This window comes from Monodon monoceros, unplaced genomic scaffold (assembly GCF_005190385.1).
Source record: "Monodon monoceros isolate NGI ecotype Baffin Bay Population unplaced genomic scaffold, NGI_Narwhal_1 Super_Scaffold_12, whole genome shotgun sequence".
Lineage (NCBI taxonomy): Eukaryota > Metazoa > Chordata > Mammalia > Artiodactyla > Monodontidae > Monodon > Monodon monoceros.
In genome coordinates this window covers 82,081,923-82,100,941 of record NW_021703768.1, presented here as the reverse complement: position 1 = coordinate 82,100,941, position 19,019 = coordinate 82,081,923, and the positions used below count along the sequence as shown (strand labels likewise).

At 39.0% G+C, this 19,019-nt stretch overlaps 1 protein-coding gene across 1 annotated transcript in view; it reads left to right on the top strand.

Annotated features, from left to right (window-relative positions):
- Positions 1-2,404: 2,404 nt before the first annotated feature.
- The window catches only part of ST8SIA4 (ST8 alpha-N-acetyl-neuraminide alpha-2,8-sialyltransferase 4), a 105,389-nt gene continuing 88,774 nt past the window's right edge, over positions 2,405-19,019 (top strand). Inside the window, exons 1-3 of the mRNA XM_029216609.1 lie at positions 2,405-2,812; positions 9,274-9,405; positions 18,313-18,570. Of these exons, the coding sequence (XP_029072442.1) occupies positions 2,700-2,812; positions 9,274-9,405; positions 18,313-18,570 (503 nt within the window). The 5' untranslated portion in view covers positions 2,405-2,699. The remainder of the gene's footprint in view (positions 2,813-9,273; positions 9,406-18,312; positions 18,571-19,019) is intronic.

Here is a 19,019-nt window from a genome sequence, read left to right as displayed (position 1 = left end):
TGATCACACTGAAGACTTATGTCCACTACTTTCCTTTCCCATTTCCTGTTCCAACAGTACTGATCTACCCCAAAGCTCCTGCATTTTATTCCTCTCTGTGTATACATACTCTTTCCTGTGCTTGCAGTGTTCTACCCTCCCTCTGCCTGGCTTACCCCTTAGCTTTGCAAACCCCAGTTTATGTGTGCCCTTTCCTAGGAAACTCACCTTCCTTGCTCCCCAAGACTTAAACACTCTATCTGCTTCCATCCAGTAGCTTACCCAGATACACGATATGTACTTCAAATGCTGCTGTTAGTTCATGGTGCCATATTGCAACTTATTTTTATTTATTTATTTTTCACAATCTGTCCCCCTCTGAGTGCGTGATCTTTCTGTCTGGTTAGATGCTGTATTTTATTCATCTTTATGTTCCCATGCCCACATGTATTTTCTGGCCCATAGTAATTGCTTAAGAAATGTTGGATGAATTTAATTAAGTGATACATATTACTGCATCAGCAGCAGCAGGTAATGTTTTATTTGAAATCCAGAATATATTTGTTTACTGCTTAAAAATCAAAAGTTAACCTAGAGAAGTTAGCATCCTAACCATGCATTGCCCACCCCCTCCGCACCCCAGTACCCTTTTCACTTAAATAAGAAGCTGTTTTATTCTTGCAGTTTCTGCTAATTGAGAAGTCAGTGTGATTGAGCTGCATTAATGCAAGTGGGATTTGCCTAGACATCAATAAACTCGAAACGCTCCCGGTAGGCCACCAATAAATGTTCATAATTACTTGCTCCTTTGAGTATTTTAGACCCAACCTCCTATTCGCCCTGCTGTGAGCAGAGACCTGAGAGGTTCTTAACTTTCTACATCTTAGGGGAAGAATGGCAAACATTGCCAGGGCTCTCGGGTTTTCAAGCAAAGGTGTTGGCTGTTATCCTTGTTATTTTAAGCTGTCAAGGGACTGGAAATCGGAACAGCCACTCTTGCGCCCCTCCAGCAGAGGACTGGGGGTGAACCTCACCGTTTCTGGGTTTAGGAAGGTGTAAACCCCAGGGGCCAAGAGTGGATGACAGCTGGAGACACCGCTCAACCTGAAAGAACAAGAAAATGAATTGAGAGGCTCCGGAGGAAGGGGTGGAGGTGAAGAGTTTGGGACCCGCTCAAATAGATGGGGGAAATCCTGGCTTCCAGGCACTATGTCACCCGAGGAGTGGCTCCCGACCCACCTCCACCACCCCTCAGTAAAAGCCAAGCCAAGGCATGGTACAACCTGAGTTGCAAGCTTCTCTCTGGGTGAGGGCGGAGATCCAAGACTTGGAGAAGGTCTCTGAAGACTAGAACCTAGGACGGGAAAAGTGCCCCTGCCACACAATACAATAGAAGTAAAAACAAAGAGTAAAGGGGAGGAGAGGGTGAAAATCAGGCTAAATGCACATTACTAAGACTTTCAGAGAAAAGCTGGCTCTTCCATTTTTTTCCTTCTTTTCTTCCTTCCTCTCTTCCTTCATTTCTTTTCTCCTTCCTTCCTTCGTGTATGTGTGTGTGTGTGTGTGTGTTGTGTGTGTGTATAGGTGTACTTGCATTTGAAAAGGAGGTCCTACTTTTCTCAGAATCCTGTCTCTCAGCAGGGAAGTTCAAGTGGGATTGGAGTTTCCTTGACTCCTGCGTGAGGAGTTTCCAAATGGCAATGAACGAGTCACATAAATATCCATGAAGTTCCTAATGACACCTCTGTCATCAGTTGTTTCCTGCAGAATCCTGAGTCTGGGTCGTCATCCACCACCCACGCTGAGTGGGCGATCGGCTGATCTGCTCGCGTGTGTATTTGTACTTTCCGGATTGAGCGGTGCACGGAATATAAACTCCTTCCCTATCCCTCCCCGCATTCACTCCACTTAAGAGGGCGTGCGTTTGTGTGTGCGCGCGCGCGTGTGTGTGCGCGCGCGCGTGTGTGTATATTTAGCAAAGACGCTTGGAAGAAAGTACCCCTCTTACTACCCACCACCAGCTCTATCCGATAGAGCAGGCGTCTCCGATATGTCCCCAGCTGAGGTGTCCTCTCCACGCTGATGCGGACTATCTCGGTGCTTCCTTGTCCACAGAGCTAACGCTTTGGTGTCCCGAGAAGGCGACCTGACTTCTTAGTGCGCTGCTCTCTTCCCACGGTGTGCGAGCACTGGTGCGTGCGTGTGCGTGTGTGTACACGACTGTGAGCTTGTGAGCTTCCTCTCTGTGCACAGTTCAGGCAAGGCCGGCGACGTTACTCTCCAAGCAGCCGCCAGCGACGAAAGGCAACAGCAGCCTCCGCCCCTGAGTCCCGTGATTGGCTGGTTTTGTTCATCATTTCCATGCTAGGAAAAGGGAAGGGCCAGTGACGCCCCCGAACCCGGCTGCAGAAGCGGCCGCCACCTCCAATGTACAAGGTGTCTCTTCGGAAAAAAACCTGAGCCCCAGGGAGGCGGCGAGGAGCGACCGGGTTAGGGCTGGCGGGAACCGCGAGAGAGTGCGCTGGGCAGCGCTCGAGGACCAGCGGGAGCTTGGCCGCAGAGGACCCTCGAGACCTGCTTCTGAGATCCCAGCTCCACGCTCTCCTCCCATTTTACAGATCCTCCCCCCCTCCCCGCGACTACATCTCCCCAAAACGGAGCCTTTATATGAAAAGAAGGTGAGGGAGCTGGGGCAACCAGGACTTTCCCGGGCATCCAAGATGCGCTCCATTAGGAAGAGGTGGACGATCTGCACGATAAGTCTGCTCCTGATCTTTTATAAAACAAAAGAAATAGCAAGAACTGAGGAGCACCAGGAGACGCAACTCATCGGGTAAATGCAAAGCTTCATTTTAGGATATGATAAAAAGTCAAGCCATAAATGAAATGTGAATATAGACGACAGAGTGAGGGTTGGGGTAGTATTTGTGTTGGTGTCAGCTTGTGAGTGTTTAGTCTCGTGAATTAAATAACAAAGGCTGTTGTTGAGGTGTGTGTGATTCTCTACAGCGGGTTCTCAGTACGAGTTCAACTTGCCCTGTGCGGTGATAGTGACGGTTGTGTTGGTGCTGGGGCTCGCACGCCAAAGAAGTCACTGCAGAAGTGTCAACAAAGAATGGGTGCCCTTGTCCTTTTAGTCCCAGGACAGAACTCAATCTAGATGTCTTTATTCACCATCTGGTTGCCCTTCCTTCTTTCTCTGCCCTATCACTCTAGGAAGGTACTAGAGAAAGCTGGCTTCCTGAAAGGCTGAAGTTAAAGCTCAGAAAGCAGGAAATGTGTCTCCTCTGTTTCTTTACAATTCTTTGTTGTCGGGTAGATCTGTGTATCATAATTTGATTAGAAACTCCAGGTCAACCAACTATACTTCCTTATTTGCTGTCCGTGGGTAAAACCCATGGGCGTCATGGTTACAGTTTTGGAAACTGGGTGCTGTAGCTTCACACAGACTATATTTCTGCTCTTTAGTTTGTCTAGATGAGTTCAGAATCTTCCTCCACCCCAGTAAGTTCTCTAAATATCACACTTCCTTCCTCCCTCCCCCCTGGCCTCTGTGTCTTTGAAGTTTACCCAGGAGGTGGTGGCAACTTTGTGTTGCTTACATAGCTTGGAAGCGTTTTCTGAGGATGTGAACCTGGTTGTCAACTCTGTTCAAAGTCCTGTTTCGGAAATCCTGCCTCATCCGGAGGCGTCTGCTATCGCTATCGGAAACTCCACACTGGCAGAGATGCCAGCCTGGTTTTTATTTTCCCTAAGATTTATGAAAACCAAGATAGAACCCTTGACGTTGGGGCGGGCGGGGTCGGGGGTGGGCGGTGGACAGGACTGCTAAAACGTGTGCGCGCGTGCACGCACACACAAACTTAATGCACTCCGTTACTTAATATTCCTGCTCCTCCCTAAGTAATGAGAATTTAAGTCAGCAAGACGCCGGCTTAAATTTACAGAAGAAATTGTTATTTTATAGAAAATTAACATAGAAGTACAGTCGAAAGGGACTGGAAGAGAATGAAAAAGCTAATAAGGGATGGGCTGGCTGATTGTTATTCATCAACAAATCTCTAAATGGTCTATGTTGGGGGGAAAAACGCCGAACTGTATGATGTTAACACAGGGAGTGGGGTGGGTTGAAAATTCAGCCTAGCTCGATTGTCAGAAAAGAAGGACTCTGGGCGGGGGTGTGGGCACCCCCGGTAGAGACCTGTGCTTCCCAGGCAGACAAAGGGGTCTTCAGGAAGGTGGTGAACCGGCGCGTGGGAGAGAGGCGGAGGCTGGGGCGTGGGGGTCGAGGCTCTTTGTTCCCTTCCCGGCTGGTGGGCTCCGAAGATATGCCTGAGCCCAGACAAAGCGGCCAAGCCTCGCCAGGACTCTGAGGTTCGGGCCCTTGGCTGGCAACCCTGGAGAGCGAGAGTGGGAGGGACGAGGCAGGCGAGAGGAGGCGCCACACGCCACCCAGGCGTCCTCTCCGGGCCTCCCTTAGCCGCCGGCAGGAAGGAGCGTATCCCGAGTACTCCGGGTCAAATAACCGACCTGGGATGCGCCTCATTTCCCGGGCGACGTTCCTCTCGTGGCCTTTCCTGGACGCCGCCGGCCGGTGGGCGCTGCCCAGGGCGCCGAGGAGGAGTAGGAGGCGGGCGCAGGCAGGGGCGCGGCGGTCGGGCCAGCTGGGGGTGAGGGGATTCTCTTGCACCTTTTTCGGGCTGAGCCTGCTTTCCCTGCTCCTTCGAGATTGCGCGGGGCGGGCGCGGGTTCATCAAACAGAAGGAGAAGTGCGCGGCGGAGCAACTGCTGCTCCGCGAGAGCTGGCAGCGAGGGTGGAAGAATGAGTGAGGAGACGTGGAAGCCTTTACTGCAGGAATCAGGCCCCCTTTAAAAATAAAAATAATAATAATAACTGCTGCTCAGTCGGCAACCGGGCTCCTCCTTCCTAATTAAATCCCGCAATTACGGCCGTGCAGGGCGAGACAGCGCGCGTCTCCCGGTGCCCCGCAGCGTCGGGGCAGCCGCCGCCAGCTCTTCCCTGAGCCCTTGGGGTTGGCGCTGCCGGGGGCAACGTGAGGACAGCTAGTTCCCCCTGAGCGCTGTTTCGCTTTTCCCTCACATGAAACGTTCAGAGGAAAAGCTTGTGATACCAGCTTATAATTTCGTTTCAACTCCAGAATAGTGCTTCTGGTGGAGGAGTTGACTCATCAAACGGCCTTCTTCTCTTTGACTCTCTTTCTACCCAAGCCACGTGGAGGGACTCGTTTTGAGATGAGTAAACTAGAGTGGCGGTTTGGCCTCAGAACCCAGGCCAGTCGTCAGCAGTGAGGTAAACGGCAGTCCCTGACCTTTTGGGGGACACTGCGTGCCTTGCCAGTGGGCAGCGGATTCAATTCTTAGAACATCCTCCTAGATTCATATTTAGCTTCCCTGCTACCATTTTGCAATAGGCAGCAGTTTCTTTATCTATTCGACCTGCCTCCGTTTTAACACTGGAGGCCCCATCTAGAGTCAGTGTAACAAGGTTCTTGTATGCAATATGGAGCAGTCATTCCACAGAGAAGGAAAAAGAACAGCAGCCCAGCTTTCCTACCAACCATCCACATTCTCGTTTCTCCAGAGGAATACGAGCAGCATGTTTGTAATAAGGAATTATTGGAGAATAGGTCAAGTAATAATTGGACATTTAAAACTGTTTCCTTCGAAGCTAACCTATCAATTGCCTGGTCTGTTGACTAGTGAAGTTTAACTGAAAGGGCATTAGGGGTATGAAGTGGTCTATTCTTAATTGATATTTTTTTCTTAATGGGAAAAATGGCACTTGTCTCACAACTGGCCTGTAATTTTACTGGCTCTGTGTGCTCTTTGGTATAATTAGAAATATGTTAACTTAAGGGTCCTACAGGTAAAAATATGTGGGTATACGCATTTAATGAAATAATGTATTTGAAAGTGTAACAAACTTTAATACCAAATAGACATTTGCTTTGATTATTATTCCTTAAAACTTGCTACATACTGTTTCCCTGGGTGACTTTAAATGACACTTTAACTTACTTTTTTTTACTATCTACAGATTTCATTTTTAATTTGACTGTGTACTTTAGGTTCTCTCACTAGATGATCAGCAGTATTAGTTCTGAAACTTATGATAGAAGTGACAGTGGAGATAAGCATTCATACTTAGAGTATTATCACTGTTAGCAATGTTAGTTCCAGTTTGTTCTAGGGTGGAAACACACTCTTGTAACTCAGGAAACCAGAATCTGCATGTTACTTCATATGTTATATTTGGAATTCTACTAAAAGCCATAGGCTGTAAGTTAAGGTAGTACATCGCATCTTTATTTTTAGTTGTTTGGCACTCAGGGAATGAAAACACAGAATTGCCTGCTGTTTGTGTTCAGGCTTAATTTGATGCAAGTTCTTTTCATTTAAATGACTTAAATTTTTCTATTAAAGAGAAAGTTTAACCTAAGGGAACACATTCATTCCAAAGCCAAGTCAAGAAGAGCTTACAGTGGGGTTCATTGCAGGGCTTTTGGGGACCTAATTTCATGAACGAAAATTAATCTTGTGTGTTATGTACTTCAGAATTAATAGAATAAATTGTAGTGATGCCTGGCAACTCATATTTCAAAGAAAAATATTTGTAAAGACTAGTAATATAACTGCTGATTAGCTTCTGTCACTGGTATCGCACAGATGACCATCTAACTGGGTTTTTCTTAGCTCGATATAAGCAGGGATACTTTATAATATATACTGCTGTATTTCTTTTATATGTTGTGTACTTATCCCTTTAGAAGTATGTGTTGAATCTTCCTGTATACAGCCCCATCAGAGAAATGTTTTCAGTGCAGCTGTTTAGCACTCGTCTCTGATCTGGGATGAGAAACTAGTAGGGGGTGGCAACATCCTTCATGCCTTGCATTCACAGGAAGGAAAAGCCTATTCCAGACCGAGTACTACCAAGGTCACAAGCAGAAAAACCCCTTGGGACTCATTTAACCTTATACAAAGAAATTTGCTCCAGAGCCTCAGGTTGCTGGCAGCCTGGCCTTCTTTCTCACACATGAATTCCATTGACTTCAAGAAGTGTGACTAGTTGTAAGCTATTTTCATTCAAAATTCTTTCCAGTGGTAAAAGTCTGAAATTTGACTTATCACCAGTTCAAAGAGCAGAGTAATGTGGTAGCATTTCATTAACATAAAACTGATTTAAACTTTTAAAGCACTTTTTTTAAATCTTAGAGGTTCTGAAAAGCCTCCATACAATATCATAGAAATCATTCTGCCTTATAAAAATGTATCTTTAGCTACCTGTCAGTAAAGCAATCTCCCACAGCTATTTAAAATGCCAGCTTACTTCTTCTGTAAAAGTTTATTGGTGGTGAAAATAATTATTTTAATTGTAGCAATCTGTGGTTAGAAAAAGATGATATTGACAGGACAGTTAGTTATTAACAAGATGAAGATGGGGAAGGTCCCTACCCCTAGAAATGGTGAGAGTTTGTGTCCATACTCTTGAAGGCGTATCTCCAAAAGTGTGAAGGTTAACTCTGTATATCCACATTTTCATTCATATGTAATAGTTATTATCATTAGACGTGTAATATAAAAATTGACTCGGGGCTACTGAGTAGTAATTGCACCCTATGTTTCCTTGCATCCTAAATGACCTCTATAAAATGACTATGATTAGCCATGTATAGGCATGCAAGTGTATCATTTTCATCAGTAGGACAGTTTAAAATATTAATTTTTATAGAGTTCTAAATTTCACAGGGAGTAGTTGCATTTGATGCTTTGAGTTGCTTCAAATTGGAACTACATGTTTAAAAAAGAATGCAAACCAAAATACCAAACTATCAGCCTCCAATTACAGAATTCATCTAGCAGCTGTCGCACAGGCAATGTTTCCATTGATAGTAGGGGAGGATTGCCTACATAATAAACACAGATTTAGACTTTGTGACTGAGCAAATAGTCGTGTTACTTTTTTTTTTTTTTTTTAATTTTCGGTACGTGGGCCTCTCACTGTTGTGGCCTCTCCCGTTGCTGAGCACAGGCTCCAGACTCACAGGCTCAGCGGCCATGGCTCACGGGCCCAGCTGCTCCACGGCATGTGGGATCTTCCCGGACTGGGGCACGAACCCACGTCCCCTGCATCGGCAGGCGGACTCTCAACCACTGCGCCACCAGGGAAGCCCTAGTCATGTTACTTTTTAACTATGTTTTTGAGATTCTAAAAAATTGAGGTGACATGTAATGAAATACAGATATTGAAAGGGCTATGCCTAGAGAGGTGGCTTTTTTATTCTCTGAATCCGGGTTTACTTGTATAAAGTACCAAGGAATAGTCTACTGAGCAATGAAGAGGTTCGTCTATAAAGGTCCTAATGGTATAAATGCGATCATAGGTGTCTGTCACCTACCACCAACACCCCTGCTAGTAGCATGCAGCATGATATACTTGCCTGTTGCTATTAATTGGTGGGGATAGCATAGTTAATTATTTGATATAACAGAAAATACCAGTAATAATGGCTACTGAATGAGTTTTCCCCCCATTGCAATCTCTTATCTCCCCACCACCAACTATCAGGGAAGCATCTCATTGTTGAGATGTTTTGAGACCGATGTAATTTTAGAATTAGCACTTCAATTGTGTTTTATAAATTACTTTCACGTGCAGAGCTCCACTTCTCACAAAGTCAAAGCATATTAGATAATGTTTTTGCAATTTTCAAGGTAAGGTAAAGTCACGGTGGCTTTACCACCGTGAAAGAGAATATTGTCAAAGGACATATGGGCTAGCAAGTGATAGAATCACAAACATGCCCAGATCACCTGACATTCAAAGTCTTCTTACTCCAAAACAAAAGCTCTTTCCATTATGTCTGTATGTCTTCTGTGACAATCTTAGGAGTCACAGTTACACAGATGCAGGAGAATTGGCCAAACATCCTGTCTCTATTGTTAAACACAGCAGGGGAGGGAGGGGCTAAAGGGGAACAGAACTTCGATGAGAATTTTTTTCCTGAAATACTACAAAGGTCTTTTCTTTATATAAAAATAGTTTTATTTCAAAAATAATAAGTAAAATAATAAGTGTAAATGATTCTCCTGATAAAGTCATATTCACCTAATCTTTATAATACCTTTCATCATGCTTACACCTCTTCTTCTAACAGGTAGAAAAAGTTGTATCTACAACTTGTCACCAGTAATCTAAATCAAATTATGTATTATGCTGTTTATACAAAATGCTTCTTACTTTCACAAAGCTGCCATTGTGATTTGTTTCAGAGATGGTGAGCTGTGTTTGAGTCGATCACTTGTCAATAGTTCGGATAAAATCATTCGAAAGTCTGGCTCTTCAGTCTTCCAGCATTCTGTAGAAGGTTGGAAAATCAATTCCTCTTTGGTCCTAGAGATAAGGTGAGTTTCTTTAATAAGGCATAATAAATTTCATATCATGTTCTAGAATACATTGGGCTTGGCAAACTTATATTCAATGCTTAATTTATAGTTTAAGTATGAATACTTCAGTAAGAGTGAACAGGCTGTTAATGTTTCTCACTGAAGGATGTGAAACTATAAAACTGAAATCATTATACAGCCAGAAATATAAGGATGAATATGTGAGTTTTTAATATACTGTCTTTATACTAATGAAATAAAATGTTCGACAGAATCCTAATGTTTAACACACTTTTCTTTATTACTCAGGATGGACGTATATTTTGAGAATTATCTTTAACTTCTCTAAAGTCTTCATACTGATCTTGTGTTTTCTCACACTGGATATAAGTAGAGCCTATTCAACTGCCATTTAGCCAACAATTATAAATAAATTTGACTTATTCTATGAAGGGGTATTTCTATGTGTGCTCCTATAATAAAAGTCTCAATAATTATACCCTAAATAGGTAACAATTAGCAAATAAGGCTTCTAGAGTACAGGTTTATTCTCTGTAAGATTCTGGTATTTTCGCTTAGATAAGCTCTTGAAATCAAACTCAGTGCCTACATATATCCATTATATCTTGTTTTCTTCAATTATAATTCTCTAATAAGAAAGTTAGGGCCAGACCTTCCTAATTATGGAGGAAGCAAGCAGATCATTTTCTCTATAGTTACGTTGCTCTATTGGTTGGTATGTTTAAATCAGCATTTCAGTAAATCAGAACTCTTTAAAAAAGTTCAAGAGAACAACCGTCCTTTACATAATAAAATCATTGCATTTTTCTAGTATTGGCAAAATGCTAATTACTCCATGATTGGATACGAACACACAGATTTTGTAAGAGTAGGTTAGTGGTTACGAGGGTAAGCTGCTGATCTGCTGGGGTTTCTACCTCCTCACTTCTTGGATCACACGTACGTATAATGTAGATTATAAGCCCCTTTAAGGAAGAGTCTACTACCTTCATCTTTAGAGTATGCATCGCAATTCATAGAATGCATTGCAGCAAAGGCACTCACTACATGTTGAAATATAGTTGAAAGAATGTCTGGAAATTAAAAAGAAATGGGTGCCATGGAAATGCAGGAATGGCTAGACTACTTTGTTTTAAAGCTTTCAAAGTGACTGGAATGGAGACAGGAATCAAACCATGGCAATGTCAAGTGGTGTATGTTTGGCTGTTTTTAGTCTAGGGTGAACTTTGTGTATTTGTAGGCAGAGTGCAAGAACAGTGAGATGAGTAGCGTGTGATGCAGTGCAACTCTGACAGAGTTTGTAAATCAGTGTCTTCTGTGTAGAATATGTTCAGAAAGCAATATTTATTTCAACTGGGTGAAAAGAAACTTAAAGCAGTACTAAAAATTAGCAGATTCCTTATAAAAGTACAGATTTTCAGATACTCTTAAGACATTTTAAAATGTGACAACTCTGAACTTGTGTTCCTCCTGAGAACTCTTTGGCTGAAGCCAACACTAACCACGAGCTCTCCAGTTTGACAGTTTTACACCTGGAGCTCCCTTTTCTCATGATACCTACCTAGTGTCTTCCTCACTAACTCATACTCCTATACCCACATTTGAATTTAGAAACCCTGTAAGAGATGAGATAATTATGAGGAAAAAGCTACAGGATATGGAACTAGATGGGACCATAAATACAGTGTGGTTGAGTTTAGCACAGAGTAAGGATTTATGTTTCTTAGAAGTAGATTGGAAAGAGAGACATATGGGTGATTAAAAAAGAAAATATTTGATCTCTGAGGATGCCTAGAAAGAGAACCTTCAAGTTTGAATGATTTGGCAAGAAAGGTGTCAATTATGTAAGGCTCTGTAGATCAGGTAAAGGAAAGTAATGGAAGAAAGTAAAGTAAAATAAGAAATTGTAACAGCTTAATATATCTAGCCATGCTAAATAATATATCAGATAAAGTCTAATAAATAAATTAAATACATAATTAACAATAGTTTAATCAATATATCTGGCCATGCCTTCCTAGTATCTATGAAAAAATGAATACTATAGATGTGCATGAGGCTATATCTATTGCTATTTTTAAGATATTCAAGCTAAGGGTATTTAACATAAATTGACCCAAGCAATTTATTATTGCAACTTTACAAATTAATGAGGGTTGCATTCATATCTTTGAGGGTGATTTATTTTCAATTATAACAGCTAATAATATGAATGAAATGTTGGTACTCTTCATATGGTTCTCCTTAACAGATAAGTAAACAATAAAACAGTGAGCAAATATTGAATAAGACATACAAAGTTGTCACTTCCTTACAAGGAAATAATAATTTGTAAAACCATTACTGTACAATGTACAAACAGTTCATAAAAATTATAATTGCCTATAGCTGTAGTGACTAGTAAGTATCAATCAATTTGACACCTATAATAAAAAATTTAGAATATAAAAATACCTGATTATTGGCTTAGCTTTCTTTTTAAGTCATACTTGAAACTAATCTTAAAATATTTTGGTTATTTTCCTTTGTTTTTTCCCCACATCTATAGCATTTATGAAGAACCACATTATTTTGTGTCTATGAGTGGGTATGGGCATATTTTACAAGTGTTTTCAAAATTCTACTTTGAAGCTTTTGATTAAGATGTTACAACTAATCATTTTTGATCTTACATGATTGAACTCTGCTTACAAATTTTTCTCATTTAAAAAATCTCATTAAACTTAATAATGCACTTGTGATATTCCTAATAAATTATTTATCTATTTGCATTAAAATGTGAAACAGTCACTGAAGATAAATTGTTTTTCCCTACATTTGTAGACATGATTTTCTTTCTTATTACTGATTCTTCCAGCCCTATATGCACTCTGCCGCTTTCATAAGCACATCAAGAATTGATTCATATATATTCATCAAACAACTGTACCTCTGGGGAGTTGTCTGAGAGAGACGGTTTCATGTATTAGTTCATTGTACTTTGAAAATTCATCAAGATTTAGGGAAGTTCATGAATTCCACAGCTAACTTCACAATTAAACTAATTAGCTTGGTTAAAGGCTTGATGTTATTGGTAGTAGTTCTTTATTATTGTAAGCTAAGAAATGATACATTTAAGATGTATCAGATGTTGTGAGTATATCTGTGAACATTGTACTGAGAAATTATCTAGTCATGTCCCAACACTTGTGACTTGACTTTTTTCATCTTCGGGTTGTTTCTTTCTTTCCCCCTCATTTTTCATATGTTGGATAGAAACCTAAAGAATTACGTACAGTACCAGATATGGATGTATAGAAATGTATGAGCTCAGCTACTCATCAGGACCAGAATAAGCACATCATAATTAGTCAGCAAAAATATTTTCAACTCTTAGTGTCATCATATATTGAAGTTCTTAACCAGATAAGGTTTGCAGGTTGACTAAACATAATTGCAAATTTATATGTGCTTCACCTGTCAAAAAGAATTTGCTGTTGCGTGCATTGATTTACTTTAGAAAAAGGTCCACATACAATTCAATAGCACATGTCGTGGGTCACACAGCTTGTTAGTCCCAGAGTCAAGCTTCAAAGCCAGGCCTGACTGTGGAGCCAGAGCTCTTATTATGAGATAAATCTTCTGGAAGACTATTGTTTAATACTAAAAATGCATACTATTAAAATGCATCTTTATGAAGTACAGAGAAGTTGAGTTTTTTGCTCTAAAATAATATAAGATAGTATTCATCCAATATTACCAAATGCTGGGCCAAATATCAAATGTCTATCTGAGGTGTAAACTAAAAAGTGCTTTCTTCAAGCTTTTTTGAGACAATTTTGCCTTTTCATTTGGTTGTGCTCAGGGTTTTTCTTTTAATACTAACTAGAATATTTTTCCTATAACAGCTAAGACCCTTAGCTCAGAAGCCCTAACAAGCTATAGATTATGTTTTTTTCAGAGCTTCGAGGCATATTGCCTTGCAGAAATAATCTCGAGACAAAAAATTGTGTTCTGTCTGCTTTTTGTAGGCATAATGAAACACTTGGCATTTCTTAAACTTTTTTTTTTCTTTTTAGTAAACTATGTCAGTAACAACTGAATTGATTCACTGATTTTTGTCTGGAGTCAAAAGTTTGCAAAAACTGATTCCTAATATATGTATCACTACCTAATTTGTTTCTCAACTTGAGATGCATTCCAGCTGTAAGATTTGCCTCACAATACTTGCTGATGGAGTCAACAATGTCATTTAGATTAAATTTTAGTTGCCACAGCACATGTGCTTGTTGTTGACAGGAAACCTACAGAGAAGAAAGAGTGGCACCTGGTGATAGGTTAGCTATATGTAACATTTCACAAGTGAAAACAATGTTTAGAAAATTAATTCCCCAGGACTCTGCAGCTGCTATTTCAAGTGGTGGGTGATGTTGAAAGGGAAGTTCTACTTGAAAATTCAGCTGAAAAGTTTCTGTATAGAATCTATTCCTGTCAGTTTCACAGTCTAAACCAGTCTTTCAGTTTAAGCCAGCATTGCCTAACAAAAAATATAATCTTTATGACTAATTTTTTAGTCTTACCAAAAGTGAAGCATATTTCCTGATTTCTATCAGTTATCTTTATCGTTAAAACAGTTGCTGAACTTAGGTGTTCGCTTTTCGAATAGGGTTTCAAAAGTTACATTATGCTTAACAGAATGACAGAGACCTGTAAGGAATCTTATGTTGTTACTGTTCTTTTAAGTCACACACACAAAACACAATCATCTGCTTTAAAAATCTGGTAGTAACTCAACCACATATTACAAAAACTTATACTGGTACAGCCTGCGTATTAAACATCAGCTTTTGTTGATTCATGCTTCCTTAGAGCCCAGAAGTTAGAGTTTTCTTTCTATCTCTCTCATTCTAAAGTAATTTTGTTTAACTTGCTGTTTTCATTTATATCAAGTACCTTTTGAGCAAAGCGTATATATTCTCCTTGGTAGTACTTAACGTGTTGTTTCAGTTCAGCATAAGTACAAGAGTTTTTCAAGCTTCCAGTGATATTTAGTTAATTACATTTAAGCACTAGTTTTCTTCTTTGTTTTTTTTTTAATAGATTTACAGTGTGAACAACAGTTAGACTTAGCAAATCCATAGAACTTTTACAGTCCATTAAATCTATAATCTAAAAATACCTACAGCCTACTAGGGAGAAAAAAAAAAACTAACTTTACTGTTACCAGAAAATATTAAGCATTTTATCAATATATTCACTCATAGTAATTATTTTCAGTCTTTCTTGTATCCTACACCAGGAACCTTAGCTCAGATAGTTTTCCATGTATAGATTTAAGCCCTAAAATAGAAATGAAAGTTTGGTTCAATGCAGGAAAAAGAACAAACTAGAGACATTCAAGGTCCCCCCACCCTTTTCAGTTTAAAAAAGCAAATTCAACACTAACAATTGTTCTGAGTTTTCTCTACGAAACTTACATTTTTATATTTTGATTAGACTGTGTGAATTGGTATTTTGTATTCTGTCTTGGAAAATACTTTTACTATTTTTTACTGCTTCCATTTAAAAAATAAACTGTTGAGCCTGTAAGACAGCATTGGAGTAATACATACAATAGTATCATCTGTACTTAATAATTATTTATCACATTAAGCATTATTTTCTTCCTGAACTCTTACAGTCCACCTTTTAAATATCAATTTTCCCTAAGAATGAATAAATTAAAGGTGTTCTCTTATACTCAGATTTAGAAGACATATGTTTGAAAATATTTTTGCTGCTTTCTATAACACAGCAAAGGTTCTGTGATTGCAAAGTCCCTCTTGCTATCAGTTGACAAGCATTTAAGTGTTAACTTTATGAGTAAGGGGATTTTCCTTTTTGGATTTCCAAGCTAAAGAGTCTTCTTTGAAATCTGGACCTCTATTCACTTCATGCTTGCAAACATGCCACTACTTGTGAGTGGCATCTTCAAATACTTACAGCAACCCCTTTAAATTATGTTCAAAGGAAAATAACACCATCTAGTTTGGCGATCTGACCACATCCGTGCAGTCTTCATTTTAGAGTCAAGCTTGTCATTTTCACAGGAAATGAAAAAAATTTTTTTGTTGAAATACAGGTGTCAGGCATTATTTAATTTTTTCACCAAACGAGTAAGTGGTAGTTAATTTGTACAAAAGTTGATTGCTGCTCTTGGTGCTAGCTGTTAACTTTTGTGAAGAATCACATGTGCTTAACATAATGAAAGAGTTCTCAATTTTCTGCAATTCATATTCTCTATGGCTGCTGATTTCACCAGCAATTCTCTTCTTATGTAGTCTGTACTTTGTTAAGATTATTATAATGCCTGATAATTTCTATTAATTTTTAAATTTCATTTGTAGGGCATTTATATAGATTTTGCTGTACAAATTTTACTCCTTGCAAACCTGAAATTCCAAACATTTGAGAAAAAAAAATTTTTTTTTTTTTTCTTCTGCGGTGTGTGGGCCTCTCACTGTTGTGGCCTCTCTCATTGCGGAGCACAGGCTCCAGACGCGCAGGCTCAGCGGCCATGGCTCACGGGCCCAGCTGCTCCATGGCATGTGGGATCTTCCCGGACTGGGGCACGAACCCGTGTCCCCTGCATCGGCAGGCGGGCTCTCAACCACTGTGCCACCAGGGAAGCCCGAGAAAAAATTTTTTTAAATGGTCTCTTTTTCAGAGAGTTGATGGGTGTATTCCTTGTGTATAAAATCTGGCCAAATAAAGTATTCAATCATCTGGTTTCCTAATTAGATCACACGTTAAAGTGGGACCTATTTAAAGCAAACCAAAATAAAGAAAACAAAAAGAAAGATGAGTTAGTTATTTTACATCCCTCCTTGCTAGTCATGCTTCTGGTTTATGAGTATGATTTGGGGAATTGCCCTTTTGATGGAGTGATAGGAAGAGATCATATTTTGTGCTTAATAATAAAATTTATAAATAGTGATGGAGCTTAAACAATAATAGCATTAGAGGAAAATGTCTATCCTATCATGAATGTTATAATAATGACATTGTTTTGAGCATTCTGAAAATTCAAGCTTGCCGTTAAGAGCACTTCAGTAAGTATTATCCAACTTCCAACCCAGAAGACTGCTTTCTCAGATTACTTCTGGGTGGTATATGTTTGGTAGCATGAGGATCAAGCAATCCCAAACTTTTGTAAGCCAGATTCATAGATTTCTTTGTCAATATAATTCTCTCAAAAACTTACTAGGCTCCTGAGCTATTTCTTTGGAGTTTGTTCCTGGTATGAATAACCCCACCTAAAGATTGCTTCTGAACACAGTTCTTTAGCCTTCGGATTCTCCCCTAATTATTCTGACCTAACCCTCCTTTTCTACAGTTTATTGGCAGCTACTCTTAAAACGTTTGAATCTATAGACTTGGGGGAGAAGACAATACCCTTCTTGCTGCTGGCATGGCTCTGATTTATAGTTGTATCTCTTGCTAATTGGATTATTGGAGTCATTTAGGAGGTCCCAGTTACTGGACTCTCACACAGTTTAGATTATAGGACGTTGCCAGAGATATTCTCCTCCACTCAACTTGCAACTTGGGTATTTCATGTCTGACTTCGCCTCTTAGTTCCTTGCTAAAATGGGTAACCAACATAAAACAACATAGTAGCACCTTTTAAGCAATTATCCAAGAGCAACAAGCTTATTACGTATAGGGTATGACTCCTAAGTTATTATAGACCACAGTTTTATAAGGTGCTATTCTGTATCATGCCAAGAGTCACCAACTTTCCAGGCAGCCATATCTATTTTCTTATTTTCCATCATCTAACTTAATATGTGCGTATATGTGTATGTAGTATCTCATATCTTTTATCAGATTCTTTATTAGTTATGGGATAGGCTAAGCTTCCATAAAAAAGGAGACTTTAAAATACAGTGAATCAAACAAATCAGAAGTTTTTTTCTTTCTCCTATAGTGATGCACTTGATCCACTCATATCCTGTTTAAGAAAACTAATTCATGTGACCACACCCAGCTGCACTTAGGTTTGGAAACTTGGAAATGTTCTAGCTGAGCATCAGTGTGGCCAAGTAAAACTTTGAAGATTCAAATAGGAAACGAAAGAAGGGAAGAAAGAACACTGAGGAACAGTTAGCTATCTCTGCCCTGCAAGGTCCAATGTTCTATCTGTCCATCTTTTCCTCTAATATAGCCATCTTATTTCCTGGATTCTTGAGCTTGGAAGAAAACTTTCATATATATGTGTGTATATATATATATATATATATATATACACACACACACATATATATGCATATATATATACACATATATATATGCATATGTATGTGTATATATATATATACACATATACATATATACACATATATATATAGTGCTGTAGTTTAACTTTACTTCAAATAATTATAATATACACATGATTTCGATAAATGTTAATAATTTTATTAGGAAATTCAATCCTTTTAATAGAGTTAACTAAATTATGATTCTAAACAATTTCAAGTTTTTCTATTCACCTTAACTAGACAACACTGAACAAAATATATGATTATAGATAATTAAGGCTGGCAGAATACTATCTAGCTAAGGAAAGTCAAGTCATGGCAATAGTATTTCATTTAATAAACTTTTCTATAAATTTTGATAGGGGGCCTTTTTCACTCCACAGATAGGTGTGTATACTATATATCTATTTACAAAATCATTGAAAAACTATGTGCAAATGACGTTTTAAAAATATATTTTATTTCCTTTAGAATCTACTTAATTGGTTGGTTTAGTTACCACCTGAATATTAAAGTTTAGTGATTTACCAATTTATATCTTATCATATGTTACTTTGTAAATGATATTACCAGTCCTTGGACATGTTGTCATTAATGGAAAACTTTGCTTGTATCTCAAATACAGGAAGAACATTCTTCGTTTCCTAGATGCAGAACGAGATGTCTCAGTGGTCAAGAGCAGTTTTAAGCCTGGTGATGTCATACACTATGTGCTGGACAGACGCCGGACACTAAATATTTCTCAGGATCTGCATAGCCTCCTACCTGAAGTTTCACCAATGAAAAATCGAAGATTTAAGACCTGTGCAGTTGTTGGAAATTCTGGCATTCTACTAGATAGTGAATGTGGAAAAGAGATTGACAGTCACAACTTTGTAATAAGGTGAGCTTTCTTTTGTTCCTAAAGATTGTAATTTCTTCAAAGACCCTTTATTTAGGAGTAGAACACTGGCAGAAATGTTTAAATCTAATATTAATATTATGAATTATTGAAATCTCAAATATTTATCTTTTATGTCTTTATTTGTGTAGTATCCAAATTTACACTTACCCTGGAATGTAAAATTAAAATTATTATATCATTGAAAGAAAAGATGATCTCATAGCAATAAGATTCACACCAGCTTTCCTTTTTGGCCAAATGACAATTTTATTAAATATAATACACAGAAAAACTATTTTATTCACTAATAGAAATAATTATTTATTTTATTTCAATAAATTGTATTATTTTATTTATTCATAAAATTATGAACATTACTATACAATGATGTAACAGATATAAGTTAATTTTACTTTTTTAATGACAACTATTTAGCATAGCCTAAGAAC